Source organism: Magallana gigas, chromosome 3 (assembly GCF_963853765.1).
Source record: "Magallana gigas chromosome 3, xbMagGiga1.1, whole genome shotgun sequence".
In the NCBI taxonomy this organism is placed as follows: Eukaryota; Metazoa; Mollusca; class Bivalvia; order Ostreida; family Ostreidae; genus Magallana; species Magallana gigas.
In genome coordinates, this window is record NC_088855.1 from 59,802,368 (window position 1) to 59,820,395 (window position 18,028).

An 18,028-nucleotide genomic window follows, 5' to 3' on the forward strand; every position below is an offset into this window, starting at 1 on the left:
TTTAGATGGTGTTAGACTTGGACATTGTCATTTATTTAAATGCATGACTGTGTTTGTGCACTCTTTATTGATCAAGCTAAATGTGCTTGTTTCTGCTAACAGGTGAAGACGATCATGAAGGATATGACATAAACCGACTGAGGAAACCTGCTGACATGACGCGCATGGATAAACCAATAATGGCCGCCCACAGTCGACCTCTCAAATGTAAGTCAGGTAAACTCAAATGGGAGTCTTATAAACTCAAATTTGAGTCATATGTACTCACCCCTCAATTGTAAATCCTATGTACTTTCTGCCCAGAGTTGACCGAGTCCCATAATGCAATAAGATAATATTGACTACATGTGGGTAATGATGTTTTGTACATTATGTTGACAGCTGGCCAGCCAGGAGGTACAATAGGAGATTTTATAACTGATCGTCTTGACGATGCTAACCTTGACCCCGATGCTCCTCCCCATGACACGCTACGAGATTTCCAGTACGAGGGAGAGGGAAGTGATGCGGGCTCACTGAGTTCCCTGAACACGACATCCTCAGGCGGTGACCAAGACTACGACTTCCTGAATGAATGGGGACCAAAGTTCTCTAAACTAGCGGACATGTACAATAATTACGAGGACGATTCTGATCAGTGAAGTCCATAAAACACCAAATACTACAAGTCGCAGCAGTCATCTCTTCCGAATCAAAAGTTTTCATTGATTCTTGTTGCAAATTCCTTAAAAAAAATTTCCTTGTACTCATATTTACTTGAACAAATGGAAAATGATCAAACGATGAATGATTCAGAATTTCAAATTACATGATACTGTTTCTTTAGTTAATTTCAGAATATAAAAATTAATTAGAAATAGAAATGTTATTTAATATATGCATTTACATGTATCCGTTTATTTTAGTTAGGACAATACTCATTGAAACTGTGTTTACACTTAAGGGTATATGAGATTTACTTTGTACAAGACTCAAGATCAATTTTACTGTGGATTTTGTAAACTTTTATACAGATGTTTTTGTATTATGTGTCCATTATAAATGGATGAACCACTTTTGTAGAATATTTGTCCATTAATCAGTCCAACTGTCTCTTATGACGCTAATCTAACTCCCTGGTTACCGGGCTCTGTGTGTGAGTGAGGGTCACAGCTTTGCTAGGTGTTGTCATGGTAACCTACACAATGTAAACAAACTGTGATAGCGGACCCTGTGTAGTTTGTCTGTGTGTCTGTCAGTGCTATTTGTACATTTATGTAGCCATTATTTGTAAGCAAGTTATGATTTGGTATGAATGAATGAATATGAATGGTGCAGTTTTGTAGTAAATTTTTTTCTTCAAAATATGACATTACTAGGTAGTCTTTGTTCATTTAAATGTTATTGTATAAATCATACAAACTATGCAGATCTGTACCCGATTAATGCCATTAACACCCCCATTTTTTTAGCTGAATAAATGAGTCATTCACCATATTTTATCAGTTCAGGGGTGTGGTTTACCATAAGTATCATCGTGTGAATGTCGCATAACTTGTTTTACTGGAGAAATCCTTTATAATGATAGACTAGGTTCTGACAGACTTATGTTTCCCTGTATGTTCTGTCACATTCCAACCATCCAAACCAGAGTTTTTTATTCTGATGAAATTTGTGCATATCATGTGTTTTTTTTTCTTTATGCCTTCATAGTACATGTACATGGTTGTTTTTGTAGATATAAGTCATAATATTTTTCTATTGTTTATCATTTAACTTATTGTCCAAAACATATTTTAGAAATTAAGATTTAAAAATAAATTTTTCTACATATAAACATGGAGTTGTTTTCTCATGTCCAAAGCTGGCTCCCTGTTCATTGTCACCTTTGAAATACAAAACCTACACGTATAGTCTGGGTTTTACAAAAGAACTTACGACTTAATCAATGAATGTTAATTAATTACAAACTTATCAATGTTTTATTCTCATGGCTGTAAAATACAACTATGGATATTGGAATGGTTGTATATAATTGGTTTTGTCTAAGTTTTCTTCATTTAAGATTTTTTCATAGGACTGAAAATATTTATGACTTTGTCGTAAGTGCTTTTGTAAAACGCAGTCCAGGTTGACAAGATTCATACAAACAAGAAATAGTATCCATTAAGGGCTGCATATTTACATATGTACTATTATAATGAAATGCAGTTATTCTAAGTTCTAAATCTAAAAGTCAACCAAAATGGATACCGTAATTGTTAAAGACAAGAACTGCCTAGTAATAAAAACAAAACAGTTAATATAAGTGACCATGATCTCTGATAAAATTAATCATAGGCCATTATTTAATGAAATTCTAAATGCAAGATACATGTACAATGAGCAAATAAAATATTATACTCTCCATTCAGAATACAACGAAGGAGTCGATTGCTTAGAAGTTCTATATGGCAAATGTCCACTAGCTCTGAACAGAGAGCATGTTGATATATGAGACAATGCCAGTCACTAAACATATATAGTTTTACATGTATAATACTGATGTTTGAGGGACTTTGTGAAATGTAGGTGCTCACTTCTTCTTAAAGATTCTACGGCATACAACATTGTTCACGTAGATAGTCTGTAAAGAAAAAAAGCAAACATTTATCAATCTTATTCAATTACATTCTTTGATTTGCTCTGATAAAAATTGTTGGAACAAATGAACAATCTGATTTCAGTCAGATCTGACATTTATGTACACATACATGTATACATGTAGTAATAAATCCGAAACAAAGGTATTTGATTGTTTTAATTGAATGAGACCAGAAATGGATAAATACAGGTGAAAAAACCCAGACTAATTAGGTGACCGAATCTCAAGTATTTAAATTATGAAAATACAAGGACACAATCCATCAGCTGCTTGTAGAAACGCTGCAACATAAAACATCATATTCCAGTAACTCCACAGAGATCAGATGGGATTTACATATATATATATTTCCACGGAGAAACAGTGCGATGTACTTGGTGTTGGATTTACACAGATTCTGTGCAGGTTAATACGATTATACAAAGAGGAGCAGACTACAGTAAACCAACTAATATTCGCAAAGACTTAATTACGCAATTTAAAGGTGATAATCTGGTCAATTAATTTTTGATGCCAAGTCATATCCACACCCATTTTGTTTATGACAACCATACGACAAGAATTTGTTTGCGACGAGAAATATTCCCAAGGAAAAGGCTCTTGCAAAAATTTCTCGCATGGAAATTAAGGTTGGTTTACAGAATGCTATAGTACACTTATTGAGGTGTGCATTTCTATGTTAATTGAAGCGAAAAAAGAAGCAAGTAAAATACTTAATGTGGTACATTATGAAGAAATCACTAATGTATGCGAGACATTGCGAGTCAGTGGTTTGTTGGTTAGACACATACATGTATATTGGGGACTGATGCTAGCTAGGCTGCTGTGCGTGTTCCTTTTTTTGGAGGGGGGGGGGGGGGGGTAATTGGACAATTGGTTGGTTATAAAGGAGTTTGATGTCAAATTTTGTGCTGAGGTGTGTATGATTTTTCTCTCTCTCTTTCTTTTTTTTGGGGGGTGGGGGAGTGGTGGTGGGTTGATTGGGTGGTTAATTGGTCGGTTGGTTAGATAAGTACCATGATTAGCTCCCCGTCCACCACCTCTCTCTCTACCCGAGTGGCCTTGCCGTTGGACCCCTCCACAGGTTTAGCCTCAGTGATCAGTTTCCCGTCCTTCCATGTGACCAGGGCCTGAAACAGGGTCAAGTGTTAGTAAACAATAAACAAATGTGTACCATGATGAGCTGGCCGTCCAGCACCTCACGAACCACCTTCGTCTCTTTGGCCTTTGACCCTTCTGTTGGTTTGGAATGAGTAACAAGTTTTCCGTCGGTCCATTTCACTACCGCCTTAGAAAAGACAATTTAAAACAAGTACATGTATAATCACGACAGCTGCAGGGTAACAGAAGTAATGCAAAAGGAAATGATTCCACTTCAGATTGCTTGAGTGTACTTACAATACAGTTAATGAATGGGAATATATGAAGTTCTATCATCACTTTCTGATCATGGTGATACACAAGGAGAATACTAACTATGGATCACAGCAGGAGAAACAGCGACAGAATAGAGAGTGTTACCTCCAGCTTCTAGTCTTACCTACACACCACTGAGCACACTAGCAATGGACAATTAAATGTCTTATCAAATACAAGAAATGATCAAATTCTTAATAATTCACAAAACTTTTTAGTTAAGATTTACAGCTCATGTCATATTTTACTGACAGTTTGATAAATCATTAGTTGTCCTCTTGATTGACCTCTTGACCCCTGCCCATAAATCTGTAACTCCTGGCTTCTACACTTTACAGCTTATAAGAATTATTTTATGATTATCAAGAACCCTTTATTTTGGAAGAGAGAGATAATAAATCTGAGGGTGTTACTGTCAGGATTCAGTCCCTTGAGTAGTAAACAACTGTAAGATCATCGTGGGAACCTTACGGGATCTTTATCCAACGTTGAAAACACAGTACAGTAAAAAGTAAAATCCCACACTTTCCTATGATGGCAATGGATAATGGATATCAAGAATTTGTTCTGCCTATTGTTGTTCATTCTTATCTAGGACTTTGTGTTCATGCATTCTAATCTTGAACTCTGATTCATAAGTAGCATTTTAAAAATAATAAAGAGGTCCATTATCTAGTTTTGTTCTTCCCCTGATTTACTCAAGACCCCCTCTCTCCTCTGGTTTCCACCCCTGTCCATAGTTACCTTCATGGGGTTATCCTGGGGGTCGTTGGACTCCACCTCCGTGTCCAGGTGAAATTTGTGGTCCGAGTCTTTGGGTCCCTTTGTGTTGATGCGGACTTGTCCATCCTCTACGGAGATTGTCATGGTGCTACTAGCGGCCGCCGCCAATTTCCGCAGGACGAAATTCACTCCTACAATGATTCAAACTCCCAGGAATCTCCAAAATACTGTTGTTACCAAATAAACACAAAAACTGACATAAATCTTTGAAATCACAATATCATTGACTTCCTGTCTCAATTTTAGGTGATAATTTTTAAATGATCAACTGTATAATTATACTAAGCAGTCATTTAATACAATAAAAGCTATTAATATAAATGATTATTATATTTAAATTTCTTTTTAATATTTACAAAAATTTTCTGCAATTAATGTACATGCAGAGAATATACCTAATTACTGGTACATGTATATTTGTAGTTGGCATATGCAACATATATCTCCTTTTACATGCATGCAATTCACCAGAGTGTGCAGCATGCAGCTATTAATAGAAGATATTTAAAACACCTCAAGGAAAGACCATCATTGACACAATGGAATCATTCTGTCTTCATTATTTACTCAAGTCAATCTAATAACATAAAATTTCACAGGGGAAGATTGAATTTTCTCTTCCTAAAAAAATTGTAACTACATGTATGTGGTTTATAACTGTTGTCAGGGTAATTAGGTCAGAGCCTTCACTGGATTAACTAGAGGGTAGATGACCATCTACATGTAAGACGAAACTCAGTAAAAGGGGGGGTATCTATGGGACAAGGGAAACCCCCTGTCTATGAATAGAGAAAGAGAAAGTACATGTACAATATATAGATAGAGCTGCTTCTTCAACTCACCCCCCCCCCCCGTCCGCGACAGCCTAATTACCCTCACCATTCAAATCCCCCCCCATCCTAAGTAACAAATCGGTCAATCCGTCACATACATTACAGTCCCCTTACTGCTTATATACAAGTGGTAGTTTCAATCATGTGACTCTTTTACAGGTGTAAATTCCCAACACCCAGGTAATAACATGGAAATCGGGTCACACTCACCTATTTCTTTCAAGTATTCGTCCAGATTCTCATTCTTCTGCAGTACCCAGACCCCAGCGACTGAGTTCTCGATTTCTGCCAGAGCCATTTTTGTAGCGATGTCAGTCGAAGGCTTACGATACAAAGTTCCAGCGCACGAACATTGCCCTCGGGGGAGTGATGTTTACAGTCTGACCCTCAGGTGATAGGACAGCCGGTGTGATAAAGTGGGACACAGCGACGTCGGCGAGAATTCGTATCGATAGGCACACGGCTTATATAATCGTTGTCAACATGCACTGCATGCAAGATAAACACAAGTAAGGGTAATACTAAAACAGGTCAGACATGAAATATGGGTCCTTAAACACTGTGAATGATATATTGTGCATCAGTCCACGACAAAAAAAAAAATACCACAAACATATGTATATAGGCCTAGGCTACAGTAAAAGTGTAAAATTATATCAATGCAAGTGTTTATTTATCTTTTTTTTTGTCGGGTTGTTTATAATTTTTGTCGAATACAAAATTATTCTACTAGGCTAATATTTATCTTTTATAAAAAAAGAGGGACAACTCTTCAAAGAAAGTAGAGCACAGTCATTATAAAAAGTCTATTTAGAAACTATTTCCTTCAATAATTATTACTATTTGTTAAGTGAAGTTAGAAATGATAAATGCACGCAGTTTATCATGTTGTGATCACTGTATCTATATTTAATATAGTTTTTTTTGTTTCATCTCTTTATTTGGTAAGAGTTATCTGACTTCAGCCACAAATCCCCCTGGTCAATGTGCCGCATACAGCATGTATGTAAAACTCGAACAAAATTGGGGTTGTGAGAATTATGTATCAGTAGTTAAAAATTTTGACCCCATGGCATCTCTACGTAATTTTAAAATTTCCTGTCACAGGTATAGCAAATTAAAGTAGGTACATGTAGATTTACCAACATCCCTAGAGAAGATCGATTTTGTTCTAACATTATTATATGATGAAACTCATTTTTGTAGTATATCTAAAATTTCAATTTCACTTCTAATTTCCTTATTTTCATACCATTTTTTTTTACATACTCCCAAAAAGGGGGGGGGGGGGGTGGGGACTCCATGATATTTCAATTTTTTATATGTAAATTTTAAAAATTTAGTTGCTGCGAGAAAAAGTTGAGGGGGGGGGGGGCAGGCCCTCCTGGCCCACCCTGATGCTACGTGCCTGGATTTAAACTACATGACATTTGCATGAAGCCATCATTGTCAGCGATTCACCCCAAGATGAGTTCACAAGATTTCTTATGTACCCAAAACATGATGATGATCTGAAAAAAAAATCTTCAGGTATAACTAAAAAAGAAAATTAGAATAATATCATCATCGCCTCTCAACTAATAGAAAATAAGGAATTCCGAAATCAAAAGGTTTAGCCATATCTGTACAAAGAAGTCAAAATTATGCAACTACCTTTAAAACTACAAGACTAAGTATTGAGTTATAAAATAAAGTCGATACGAGTTGTGGAGATAGATTTTATCTTCATTCCCCTTTTTAGATGTTTTATTGTTTAAAAAATATGCTGATAATCTGCAGTGGCGTCGGAGTGGGGGGGGGGGGGGGGGGTTACAAATTATTGGCATAAACACAATTACGATAATTGGCAAAGGCCCAACATATGCCCCCCCCCCCCAAAAAAAAGTACTATCAATATTTATCATCAAGCATCAGTATAAAATTTCTCATTCACATGAGGGGAAAAAAGTTTTTACACTTCGGCAAGTGCACCGTTTTTGTGTGATGAACATTTATTGATGAATGAATATTCATTACTAAAACATTGAAATAGACAAGTGTCTAGGTAGCATTGTTAATGACAACATATTGTGTGAACTTTAATAATTTTAAACTACTAAAAACTGCATGATCTCTCTATTTAAAAAAAATAGTTACAATGAACAGCATAAGTACATCGTTCAAAATTACCAAAACAATTTGATAAAATTTAAGCTTTGATGAATTTAATAAAATCTTTGAATTTTCTTCTCGTAAACACTCATAATATTATGTAACACTGGTCTATTAATTATTCTTTGTTTTAAACTTCATAGAATGTACATGTTTGCAGCAATGTGGCGTTGAGTTAATTTTCCAGTGAATTTGCATAAAAGCAACGACCACCATGTTTCACATGACCGAGATTGCTGCTCGATATGTAACACTTTTCGCATGACTGATTTAGCTTCCGGTTATGTAATATTTTCCACATGACTGATTTGACAGGTCATTATGTAACTTCTCATAATTGTCAGCCGGAATAGCTCAGTTGGGAGAGCGTTAGACTGAAGATCTAAAGGCCCCCGGTTCAATCCCGGGTTCCGGCACGGAACAATCCGGCGGCTGACAGCCAACTCTTTTTGATTTTGTATGAAAGATAAATTCACAAACTATTTTTCAAATGAATATGAAATCGATATCTATTTATGACGTTTCTTATCCTTTAGCCTAAAAAGTTGCGCGTTACAAACAAAATAAAATTTTCACATATACATGGATATTAATGTGATTAAGGAAGGAGTCTTTTCTGGTTTTCGACTTGTCAAACGTAAATTTATTAATTATTCATTAAATCAAGATGAAGGAAATTAAAATAGTATATTTTTCTTTCTTTTTTTATTATTATACAACTTGGCATAGAAAAAGTAATCAATGTTTAGAATCTAACAAGGACTATATTTTTGGCGTTATATTGGCGTAGGAAAATATCACATTTCACAATTCGGAATTGCTGAAGATTAATGAGTCTGTTTTAGCATTTTAAAAACAATAACATTAATGTTGGATTTTTTTTTACTAATGTGAACTAATGATATGATACTTGGGTTTCAGAATATATTTTTAAAATATGATTTGCCTATCAAATTACATTTTTAAAGCTTTTTAAAGCGCCCATTCTATACATTGATTTTTGTGGAAAAAATCACTAAAATCTGTGTCTCTCTCTCATCAAATGGTCAAAATATTAGCTTATTCTGTCATTTTATATCTTTATGTAAAGTCTTCATAATACATAAAAATCAGAAATATGTTATTAAAGGAAGCATAAAAAAATAATCAAATTCAAAGTTTAAGAAAATTAGAGGAAATGCTGGCTAAGCAATATCAATTTTAGTGTAACAAACGAGTATGGTATAGATGTACTTCGTTTATTGTTGATATTATTATTATTATGGTGACGCTCCTACAAAACATAATACACATATAAACTTCACAATCATAAAGCATCACAATTGATTCAATTACTATAATGACACATATGTTCAATTACGAAATATTGTTTTTCTAATTATCTTATATTTAATAAATGATGGTCATAAAAAGAAATAACCCTATTACAATATTGAATATGCAATGTTGCAGATTAAAAATATACTCTGACAATATGTAAATGCCATAGTCAATAATTTCTCAAGTACACATGTACCTACCCTAAATAAGGGTGAAAGGAACTGTATTACATGTACTGGTAGATAATATCTGAAACAAACCATTTAGACATGTAACTATGCAAAATATGCATGTCTATAATTGTATAAAAATATATGTAAAATCAATATCACTGTACCCTTTTCAAACATTAGTCTGTATTCAAATCATGAGTACAATTCACTGTGAAACCTTTAAACTTTGTAAACTTTCTTGATAATTTCAACATATACTCTCATCTGTGATACAATGATTACTTTGATATAATTACTGATAAAAAAACTAACTTTACTTCAATACAATATAGTAGCAGTACAATTATTTTACTTACAAAAGTTTTCTCAACTCACAACTGGCCTCAGCAATGGTCACAAACAAAATGGCTATTGTCCGAAATTTATAATCTCTATGATAATTGAAAATCTAACAAAATCAATTTCTTTATAAAATTGCTTTCAAGAAAAACTATTAATATCCATACACTATATGAAAAGTACCTTACATTATCATTATCAAAATAATACTAATTCACATATGTGTTCAAAATGTTCAAACCATTTTCCTATAGATTAACTAACAATAGTATGATGTAATAAAAAAACACATCTTGTTACATAAGCATCCGTAGCCTACTGGATAAGACAGTGGTCATCACTTCCAGCGGCCAGGGTTCAATCCCCAGTGGAACCTCTATTTTTTTTATTTGAATTTTTAAACTTATATATAAAATATGTATTAAAAAAATATAAGATATACAATTCTTCATCTCACATATTCCCCCACTTTGTTATTGCTGCCCTCAGCAATGGAACAAATTTTGTTATAAAACAGGATGAATACATTATGAGGTGAGAAAAAAAATTTCCAGTCAGTCATAAAAAAATTCATTCATATGAACAGTTTATACAGCATGAAAGTAATACACAATTAATACTGTTTCCACGCTTCATTCAACTTTGTTGCCAATGCAGTTCCTAAGTTAACAACTGCATCACTAAGTTCTTGAAAGTTTTTGTTTTGAATCACAGTCCTTTGTACAGACACAATAGATTTAGGAAGACGATTCGGATTTGAATGTTTTCCAGCGGTAGCTCGCGTGGAACGTCTTGGCAGAACAGTTGGCTGTTCTGTATCACTTGCTGTATTTACTGTTTCTTCTTCGATATCTTCATTTTGGTCGCAATGCATCACCTTGAAATAGGAATCTTCCTCATCGGAGTCATCAGAATTTGTAACTGGAATTTCCACATCTGGTTCCTCTGTAATAATTTCACCGGTGTTAAGAATTTCTCTTCTGTTCACATTTTTCACTGGTCCTGAACCATCTGCTAACTGAATAGAATATACGTTATCACTTAATGCACTAATGACTTTATAAGGAGTGGGGTCCCACACATCTTGAATCTTATTCCTTCCTTGCACACGATTTCGGATTAACACTCGGGTTCCTACAGGAATAACACTTTCCTTTGCACTTTTGTTATAATGTTCTTGTCTTCTCTCTGCATTTTCCTCTAAATTTTTCCGTGCGTGATTAAATGCAATTCCAAGTTTCTCTTTATGGTTGGAAAGGTACTTATCGATGCTGTCTGGGTCTGGAGTAGATATTCCTAACAAATGGTCAATGGGTAACACTGGTTCACGACCGAACATGAGAAAATATGGCGTATATCCAGTTGACGAATGAATTGTTGAATTGTAAATGTACACTAATTCTGGTAGATGTTCCGTCCATTTCCGTTTCTGTTCTGGTGATAAGGTCTTTAACAAATTATGCATAGTTCTGTTATATCTTTCAACTTGTCCGTTTCCTTCCGGATGATATGGGGTGGTTCTACTTTTGGAAACATGATACATATCACAAAGTTCTTTGACGATGGAACTCTCAAAGTTTCTCCCTTGATCACTGTGAATTCTCCTTGGTATGCCATAATGGAAAAACCACTCTTTGATAAGAACTTTTGCCACTGTCAGTGCTTTTTGGTCTTTCGTCGGAACAGCTTGTGTGAACTTACTAAAAATGTCTGTCATGACAAGCACATTCTCTCTGCCATCAGATGAAGGTTCCATTATAGTAAAATCTATCGCTAAAATGTCCTGTGGCTGATATGCTAGTAAACTAGTTATCGGTGTTCGTATAGATGGAATAGGAGCTTTGGCTACCATGCATCTTTCACAGCTTTTACAATACAGTTCTACATCTTTCACCATGGTTGGCCAGTAGCACCGTTTCTGAATTAACGATAGTGTTCTTTCACATCCCTGATGTCCTGCATGGTTATGGAGAGATTCTAACACATGATCCTTCAATATGGTTGGAAGCACAAGTTGAGTTATTAATCCAGTTTCCATTTCTATGGTTCGATACAAGATATCTTCTTCAAACTTTAATTTGTCTCTTTGTTTCAGAAGTTTCCTAACGTCTTTGTTTTCTTGCTTCAACTGTACTGTAGTCGGTTTGGTAGAGGACCTCAACCAGTAAATAACACGGCTAATCAATGGATCATTCTGTTGTAATGACGCTATTTCTGCTGTTTCATATCCTGGTAACGTTGATGTAGCATCTATTCTTGATTCTGCATGTATGGCATTAACAGAAGTAGGCGTAACAGATATTTCCTTCGATAAATCCATCAATGGGGAACTACACACGATACTCTGAACTGCAGTTTCAGAATGACATGTCACAGTCCTAACTTTTGGAATAGGTTTTCGACTTAATGCGTCAGCATTTCGATTCGATTTTCCAGATCGGAATTTCACCTCAAAGTTGAACTGTGCTAATTGGCTAGCCCATCTCATTTCCGTAGCTCCTAACTTTGCAGTCTGAAGATAACTCAATGGATTGTTGTCCGTATAAACTATGAATCGAGATCCAAGTAAATAATCACGAAACTTCTCTGTTACGGCCCATTTCAGAGCAAGTAACTCTAACTTCATGGAACTGTAGTTGTTCATGTTTCGTTCTTGCGGTCGAAGTGTTCTTGATGCATAGGCAATAACAACTTTGCCATTTTCCTGTTGTTGTGATAACACGGCACCAAGACCATCCATACTTGCATCAGTTTCTACGATGAATTCACGTTTAAAATCAGGATATCCAAGTACTGGCGAAGATGTAAGTTTCTGTTTTAGAGTTTCGAATGCATCATCACATTCTTTTGTCCACGACTCTGGAATGGAAATCCGTTTCACTTTCTTTTTCTTTGTCGACTTCTTTCCACCAGATGTAAGTTCATGTAAAGGTCTTGCGATTTTGGAAAAGTCTTTCACAAAGCGGCGGTAATAACCAGCCATTCCCAAGAAAGATCTCAATTCTTTTTCTGTAGTTGGTTTAGCCCACGATTTCACAGCTGCTGTTTTATCTGGGTCAGTAGAAATTCCCTCAGATGATACAATATGTCCTAAATATTTAACAGATTTTTGGAAAAACCAGCATTTTGAAGGTTTCATTTTGAGTCCATGCTGTTTAAGTTTAGAAAACACAATATCGAGTCTAGCAAAATGTTCTTCGATAGATTTTGAGAAAACTAAAATGTCATCAAGATATAATAACAAAATTTCAAAATTTTCTTCACTAAAGCAAGCCTCCATCAGTCGCTGGAAAGTGGCTGGACTGTTGCACAGTCCAAAAGGCATGCGAAGGTATTCATAGAGTCCTCCGGTACCAACTCTGAATGCTGTCTTGGGAACTGATTCCTCATCCATCTCCACTTGATAGTATCCTTGTGCCAAATCTATGGAACTAAAGTACTTAGCACCATGTAACATGTCAAGAGTCTCTTCTATCCTCGGAAGGGGGTATGCATCTTTGATGGTCTTCTTGTTCAATTGTCTATAGTCGACACATAGCCTTATACTTCCATCCTTCTTGCGGACAATAACAATGGCTGATGCGAAAGGACTGTTACTTTTTCTGATGATTCCTTGATCCAACAGCTTACTCAAATGTTGTTTCACTTCCTCCAATTGATTGGGTGGAATTCTTCTATGTGGTACACGAATGGGTATTTCGTCAGTTAATTTGATCGAATGTTTAACTAGAGATGAATGTCCCAAATCAGAATCATTTTGACAAAATGCATTGGAATGTTTCTTTAATAGGGCGTCAAACTGTGCTTTCTGTTTTTCAGTAAAGTCTACATCACCAATGTGGAATTCTACATCAGATTTCACATTCATATTGTCTTCTGCTTTTTCATCGATATCACAATGATCCTCTGTTGACTTTACTATTTCTACTTTATGCAAAGTTCCAATTCTGCTTTTGGGTTTTAGCCAAATATCTTCGTTTCCTAAATTTAAGACACGAACAGGAATCTTTCCATTCTTTACCTCACTTAGTGTGTCTATTACAGAAATATTTCGTGGTAATGATCCAGTTGCTCCTTGAATCGCTTGAACAGCTGCTACCATTTCTTCTCCTCTCCGATTTTGACGCGTTGAACCAATGACGACTTTCATTGAACAAGCTGGAATTAAAATGTCTTCTTTTCCTGCCACTTTCACAAATGATAACCGATCACAGTTCTCTGTTAAATCAAACACTGTTGATATTCTGTTCCAGTTTTCTTCTTCTTCTCTGTTAATGTACGCAGGTGTAGTGTTATCAGTTTTCAAAACACGGTTAACATATTTCAGAATATTGCATCCCAGAATTCCTTGGACAGAACTGGAATTAGTATTTTTGGATACAAGAAATCCAACACTATGAAATACACAACCAAAAAGTTCAATGTCAAGTTCTACATAGCCTAGGTATGGAATGACAGTATTATTTGCAGCAACTAGTTTCAGGAGTCTTTGAGTATCTCTAAGTTCAACGTTTGGAAAGAATTTTCTATATACAGTTTCACTCAATGTAGAGACTTCTGATCCCGTGTCTAATAAAAATGTTACATTAACTAGTCCATTCAGTTTTACTTTTGTTGTAGGACACTTTGAAATACTGATTTCACTTTGAATGCTTTGGTGTTGTAAATCTGTTTCAGAGTCTTTCCTGAGTGGCCCCTCATCAGTTAGACTCCCCACTGAGAGGGTGTGCCTTTTGGGTGATTCATTGGTCCTTCTTCTTTTCCACGATTATAATATCCTCTTCCGCTATTATAATATCCTCTTCCATGTCCTCTTCTGTTAGAGTAACCCCGGTAGTTTTGGCCTCTGTATCTTGGAGAATAGTTTGGTTTCTGTTTTGTCATGGACATCAGCATATCTATTTGTTTCTGTTGGTGTTCTAACATGTTTTGTTGACATTTCACAAGTTCTAACAGATCTTCGCTGATCGGAGTTTCAGTTGATACTTTGTTGACTTTAACTGATGGTGTATCATCAACCCACTGTAGCATCCTCTGTCTGAATTCAATAAACGGTAATTTAGGGTTTTCAAATGCAAATCGACGCACTTCTCTCTTGATCTGTGAATCCATGATACCATCTATGAATTTATCTGTCACAACTTTGTCCATGGTTTTCATATCACAACCCTCTTTCTTCGCAATCAATGACGCTAATTTCATGAGAGCCAGAGAATATGTTTCTAATGTTTCACCATCGTTCTGTTTTCTCTCGTAAAATTTATGACGAAGTTGAGTTACAGTATCTTGCACTTTATAAGTGTCTTCAATGATTTTAAGAATATCCTCTGGAGTTTTCTTCAGTTCTGCTGGTCTTAGACGAACTTCTGTTTTAGCAGATCCAATGAGGTGGTCATTGATGAATTCAATTTTTCCTTCTGTTGATGGAATACTCAGTATATGTTCTCTCATATCCATTAGCCAATCGTCCACATCCGGATCACTGTCATTTTCAGGTCTTCCTGCAAACTTACTCAGTTTTCGTTCAGATTTGATGTATACGGTAGGCTGTTTCTGCTTCAGTTGACTTTGGGCAAGCTCCATAAGTGTAAACTTCTCTTTCATTTTCTTAAACTCGGCCTCAATTGCAGGATCCATCGCTGATTTCACATACACTATAAACTATAGTAACGAAATGTTCCTCGACGTCACCAAATCTCTATCCTGATTCGATGTCCCAGCTCTTCATAAAATGTTGTAAGTTCCTCTCCTCAACATCAGTGAAGAAGTCTGGTGAGTCATCATCGAAATCCCACTTCTGACACCATTGTAACAAACGAGTATGGTATAGATGTACTTCGTTTATTGTTGATATTATTATTATTATGGTGACGCTCCTACAAAACATAATACACATATAAACTTCACAATCATAAAGCATCACAATTGATTCAATTACTATAATGACACATATGTTCAATTACGAAATATTGTTTTTCTAATTATCTTATATTTAATAAATGATGGTCATAAAAAGAAATAACCCTATTACAATATTGAATATGCAATGTTGCAGATTAAAAATATACTCTGACAATATGTAAATGCCATAGTCAATAATTTCTCAAGTACACATGTACCTACCCTAAATAAGGGTGAAAGGAACTGTATTACATGTACTGGTAGATAATATCTGAAACAAACCATTTAGACATGTAACTATGCAAAATATGCATGTCTATAATTGTATAAAAATATATGTAAAATCAATATCACTGTACCCTTTTCAAACATTAGTCTGTATTCAAATCATGAGTACAATTCACTGTGAAACCTTTAAACTTTGTAAACTTTCTTGATAATTTCAACATATACTCTCATCTGTGATACAATGATTACTTTGATATAATTACTGATAAAAAAACTAACTTTACTTCAATACAATATAGTAGCAGTACAATTATTTTACTTACAAAAGTTTTCTCAACTCACAACTGGCCTCAGCAATGGTCACAAACAAAATGGCTATTGTCCGAAATTTATAATCTCTATGATAATTGAAAATCTAACAAAATCAATTTCTTTATAAAATTGCTTTCAAGAAAAACTATTAATATCCATACACTATATGAAAAGTACCTTACATTATCATTATCAAAATAATACTAATTCACATATGTGTTCAAAATGTTCAAACCATTTTCCTATAGATTAACTAACAATAGTATGATGTAATAAAAAAACACATCTTGTTACATAAGCATCCGTAGCCTACTGGATAAGACAGTGGTCATCACTTCCAGCGGCCAGGGTTCAAGCCCCAGTGGAACCTCTATTTTTTTTATTTGAATTTTTAAACTTATATATAAAATATGTATTAAAAAAATATAAGATATACAATTCTTCATCTCACATTAGTATAAATATTTACTCCAATTTAGTAGTATAAGCTGATAGACATTCTGATATTCTATCATTTCATTGAAGAATAGAATCTTCAAATCATTAACAAATTTCTACAAAACTACAAAGAGCTAAACTTTTTTTTATCATCCTTTACGTTGAAGAAAAAGGTAGTGACCTTGACCTGACCTTTATGCGAAAAAAGGTCAAATTTGATTAAACTGATAGAATCATTTGGTAATATGATCCGTTTGACTGTGTCAAAATTTCATGAGTTATAAGAAGTATGTATGATACCGAGAAGACCCCTTCCTTAAGCTGAATGTGTATATATATGCTTTTAGTTTATTTAAGAAATTATTGATTTACCATTGTTGTTATTCATAACAATAGTGATCGTAGCTTGAAATACTGAGACCGTCAAGAATACACCAATGATACACTCAAGAGATTTAAATCATCTTCTTAACATCATCATCATCATCATCATCATCATCATCATCATCATCATCGTCATCATCATCATCAGCAGCAAAAGCCGAACAAACGACGCAACGCTATGAATTGTTGAAATGATGAAGGATGACACATGCCATATTTATGTGGTGTTCAGATATGGACCCTGACGCTGTCGCGAAACAAGCCTTCGTTTTATTACAGTTTTGAACACCACACCTTTGCCCAAACGGAACTTTACACAAAACGCCGTCACGCTTAAACAACGTGGCACAACACGCAATCGCGCTAACACAAATCTCACCGTGGAGCTAACGAAACTTCAAATACCTCGACGTGGAGTGTTGTTTTCGCGAGACGGCGAGTTGTTTGACGGAACTCATTTTGATTGAGCTATATTTGGCTTTTGCGATGGCTGTATCCTGACTCTATATACTTGGGTCATCCCATCATATTTGTAATGGTCATCCTGTTACGTTATCCTTAATAACAATTTATACTGTCCTGTTAAAAATTGTCATTCTGTTGAATTTGGCTCTGAGAGTGATACGTTGATTTATGTCCAGGTGAGCTTCAAGGCCCCTGCACCCAAAGTCAGCATGCTTTTAATGAAATTCACATGTCAAAATCGGGTAATGAGCTTATTTCTTAAGATACAACTGCCTGGATCTTTTAAGAGTCGCTATGGAAACTATACATTAATATCTATGGATAGAAACAAGATGAAAAACTGATTGCAATTTATTTACCTTGTTTTTAAACCTTAGTGGTAAAACACGTGCTTTACTTGTCTAGCTTTGAGGGGTAATCGTTTTTGGCATTGATTGTATGAGAGAATATGATTGCACAAAGTATTAATTCTTCAACAAAATTCAAAACGCACACATGAACGACCACCACATCCTGGGTTGCCGACGCTAATGAACATTGATCAGGTAAACATTACGAAGGTTATTGGCCGGGTATGAGGTGGTATATTTATCACAGAACAAGGTTTTTTTCTCTGTTTCAAATAATAACTAGTAATAGATTCTATATATCTAACGACCGAT

General features: G+C 35.1%; 2 protein-coding genes and 1 non-coding gene across 6 annotated transcripts in view; 2 read left to right on the forward strand and 1 right to left on the reverse strand.

Annotated features, from left to right (window-relative positions):
• LOC105330338 (neural-cadherin) overlaps positions 1 to 1,064 on the forward strand; it is a 29,475-nt gene extending 28,411 nt beyond the window's left edge. For all 3 annotated transcript variants that reach the window (XM_066080668.1, XM_034442972.2, XM_066080669.1), the window contains 2 exons: positions 103 to 207; positions 382 to 1,064. In XM_066080668.1, coding sequence (XP_065936740.1) covers positions 103 to 207; positions 382 to 641 — 365 coding nt within the window. In that variant the 3' untranslated portion in view covers positions 642 to 1,064. The remainder of the gene's footprint in view (positions 1 to 102; positions 208 to 381) is intronic.
• A 1,218-nt stretch (positions 1,065 to 2,282) lies between these two features.
• On the reverse strand, positions 2,283 to 6,176 carry LOC105341427 (fatty acid-binding protein, heart). Of its 2 annotated transcripts, none has more exons than XM_011447962.4 (4): positions 5,866 to 6,176; positions 4,784 to 4,953; positions 3,798 to 3,911; positions 2,283 to 2,605 (listed from the first exon to the last, which is right to left on the reverse strand). In XM_011447962.4, the coding sequence occupies exons 1-4, from the start codon at positions 5,951 to 5,953 to the stop codon at positions 2,555 to 2,557; spliced, it is 423 nt and encodes a 140-aa protein (XP_011446264.1). In that variant the 5' UTR covers positions 5,954 to 6,176; the 3' UTR covers positions 2,283 to 2,554. The 2 variants fall into 2 exon arrangements, with proteins under 2 accessions (XP_011446264.1, XP_011446263.1); XM_011447961.4 differs by lacking the exon at positions 3,798 to 3,911 and adding an exon at positions 3,640 to 3,753 and having other exon boundaries at positions 5,866 to 6,171.
• Positions 6,177 to 8,149: 1,973 nt separating this feature from the next.
• On the forward strand, positions 8,150 to 8,222 carry Trnaf-gaa (transfer RNA phenylalanine (anticodon GAA)). The gene has a single exon. It is a non-coding gene; the product is annotated as a tRNA-Phe (tRNA).
• Positions 8,223 to 18,028: the final 9,806 nt, after the last annotated feature.

Bases quoted from the DNA above. Each gene is read 5' to 3' on its own strand.
- LOC105341427 (XM_011447962.4), bottom strand. From the start codon at position 5,953: ATGGCTCTGGCAGAAATCGAGAACTCAGTCGCTGGGGTCTGGGTACTG. The intron at 3,912-4,783 runs GTAACTATGGAC...GTCTTTTCTAAG, and splicing joins CCCAGGATAACCCCATGAAG to GCGGTAGTGAAATGGACCGA. The intron at 2,606-3,797 runs GTACACATTTGT...TTTTCTTTACAG, and splicing joins TGGACGGCCAGCTCATCATG to ACTATCTACGTGAACAATGT.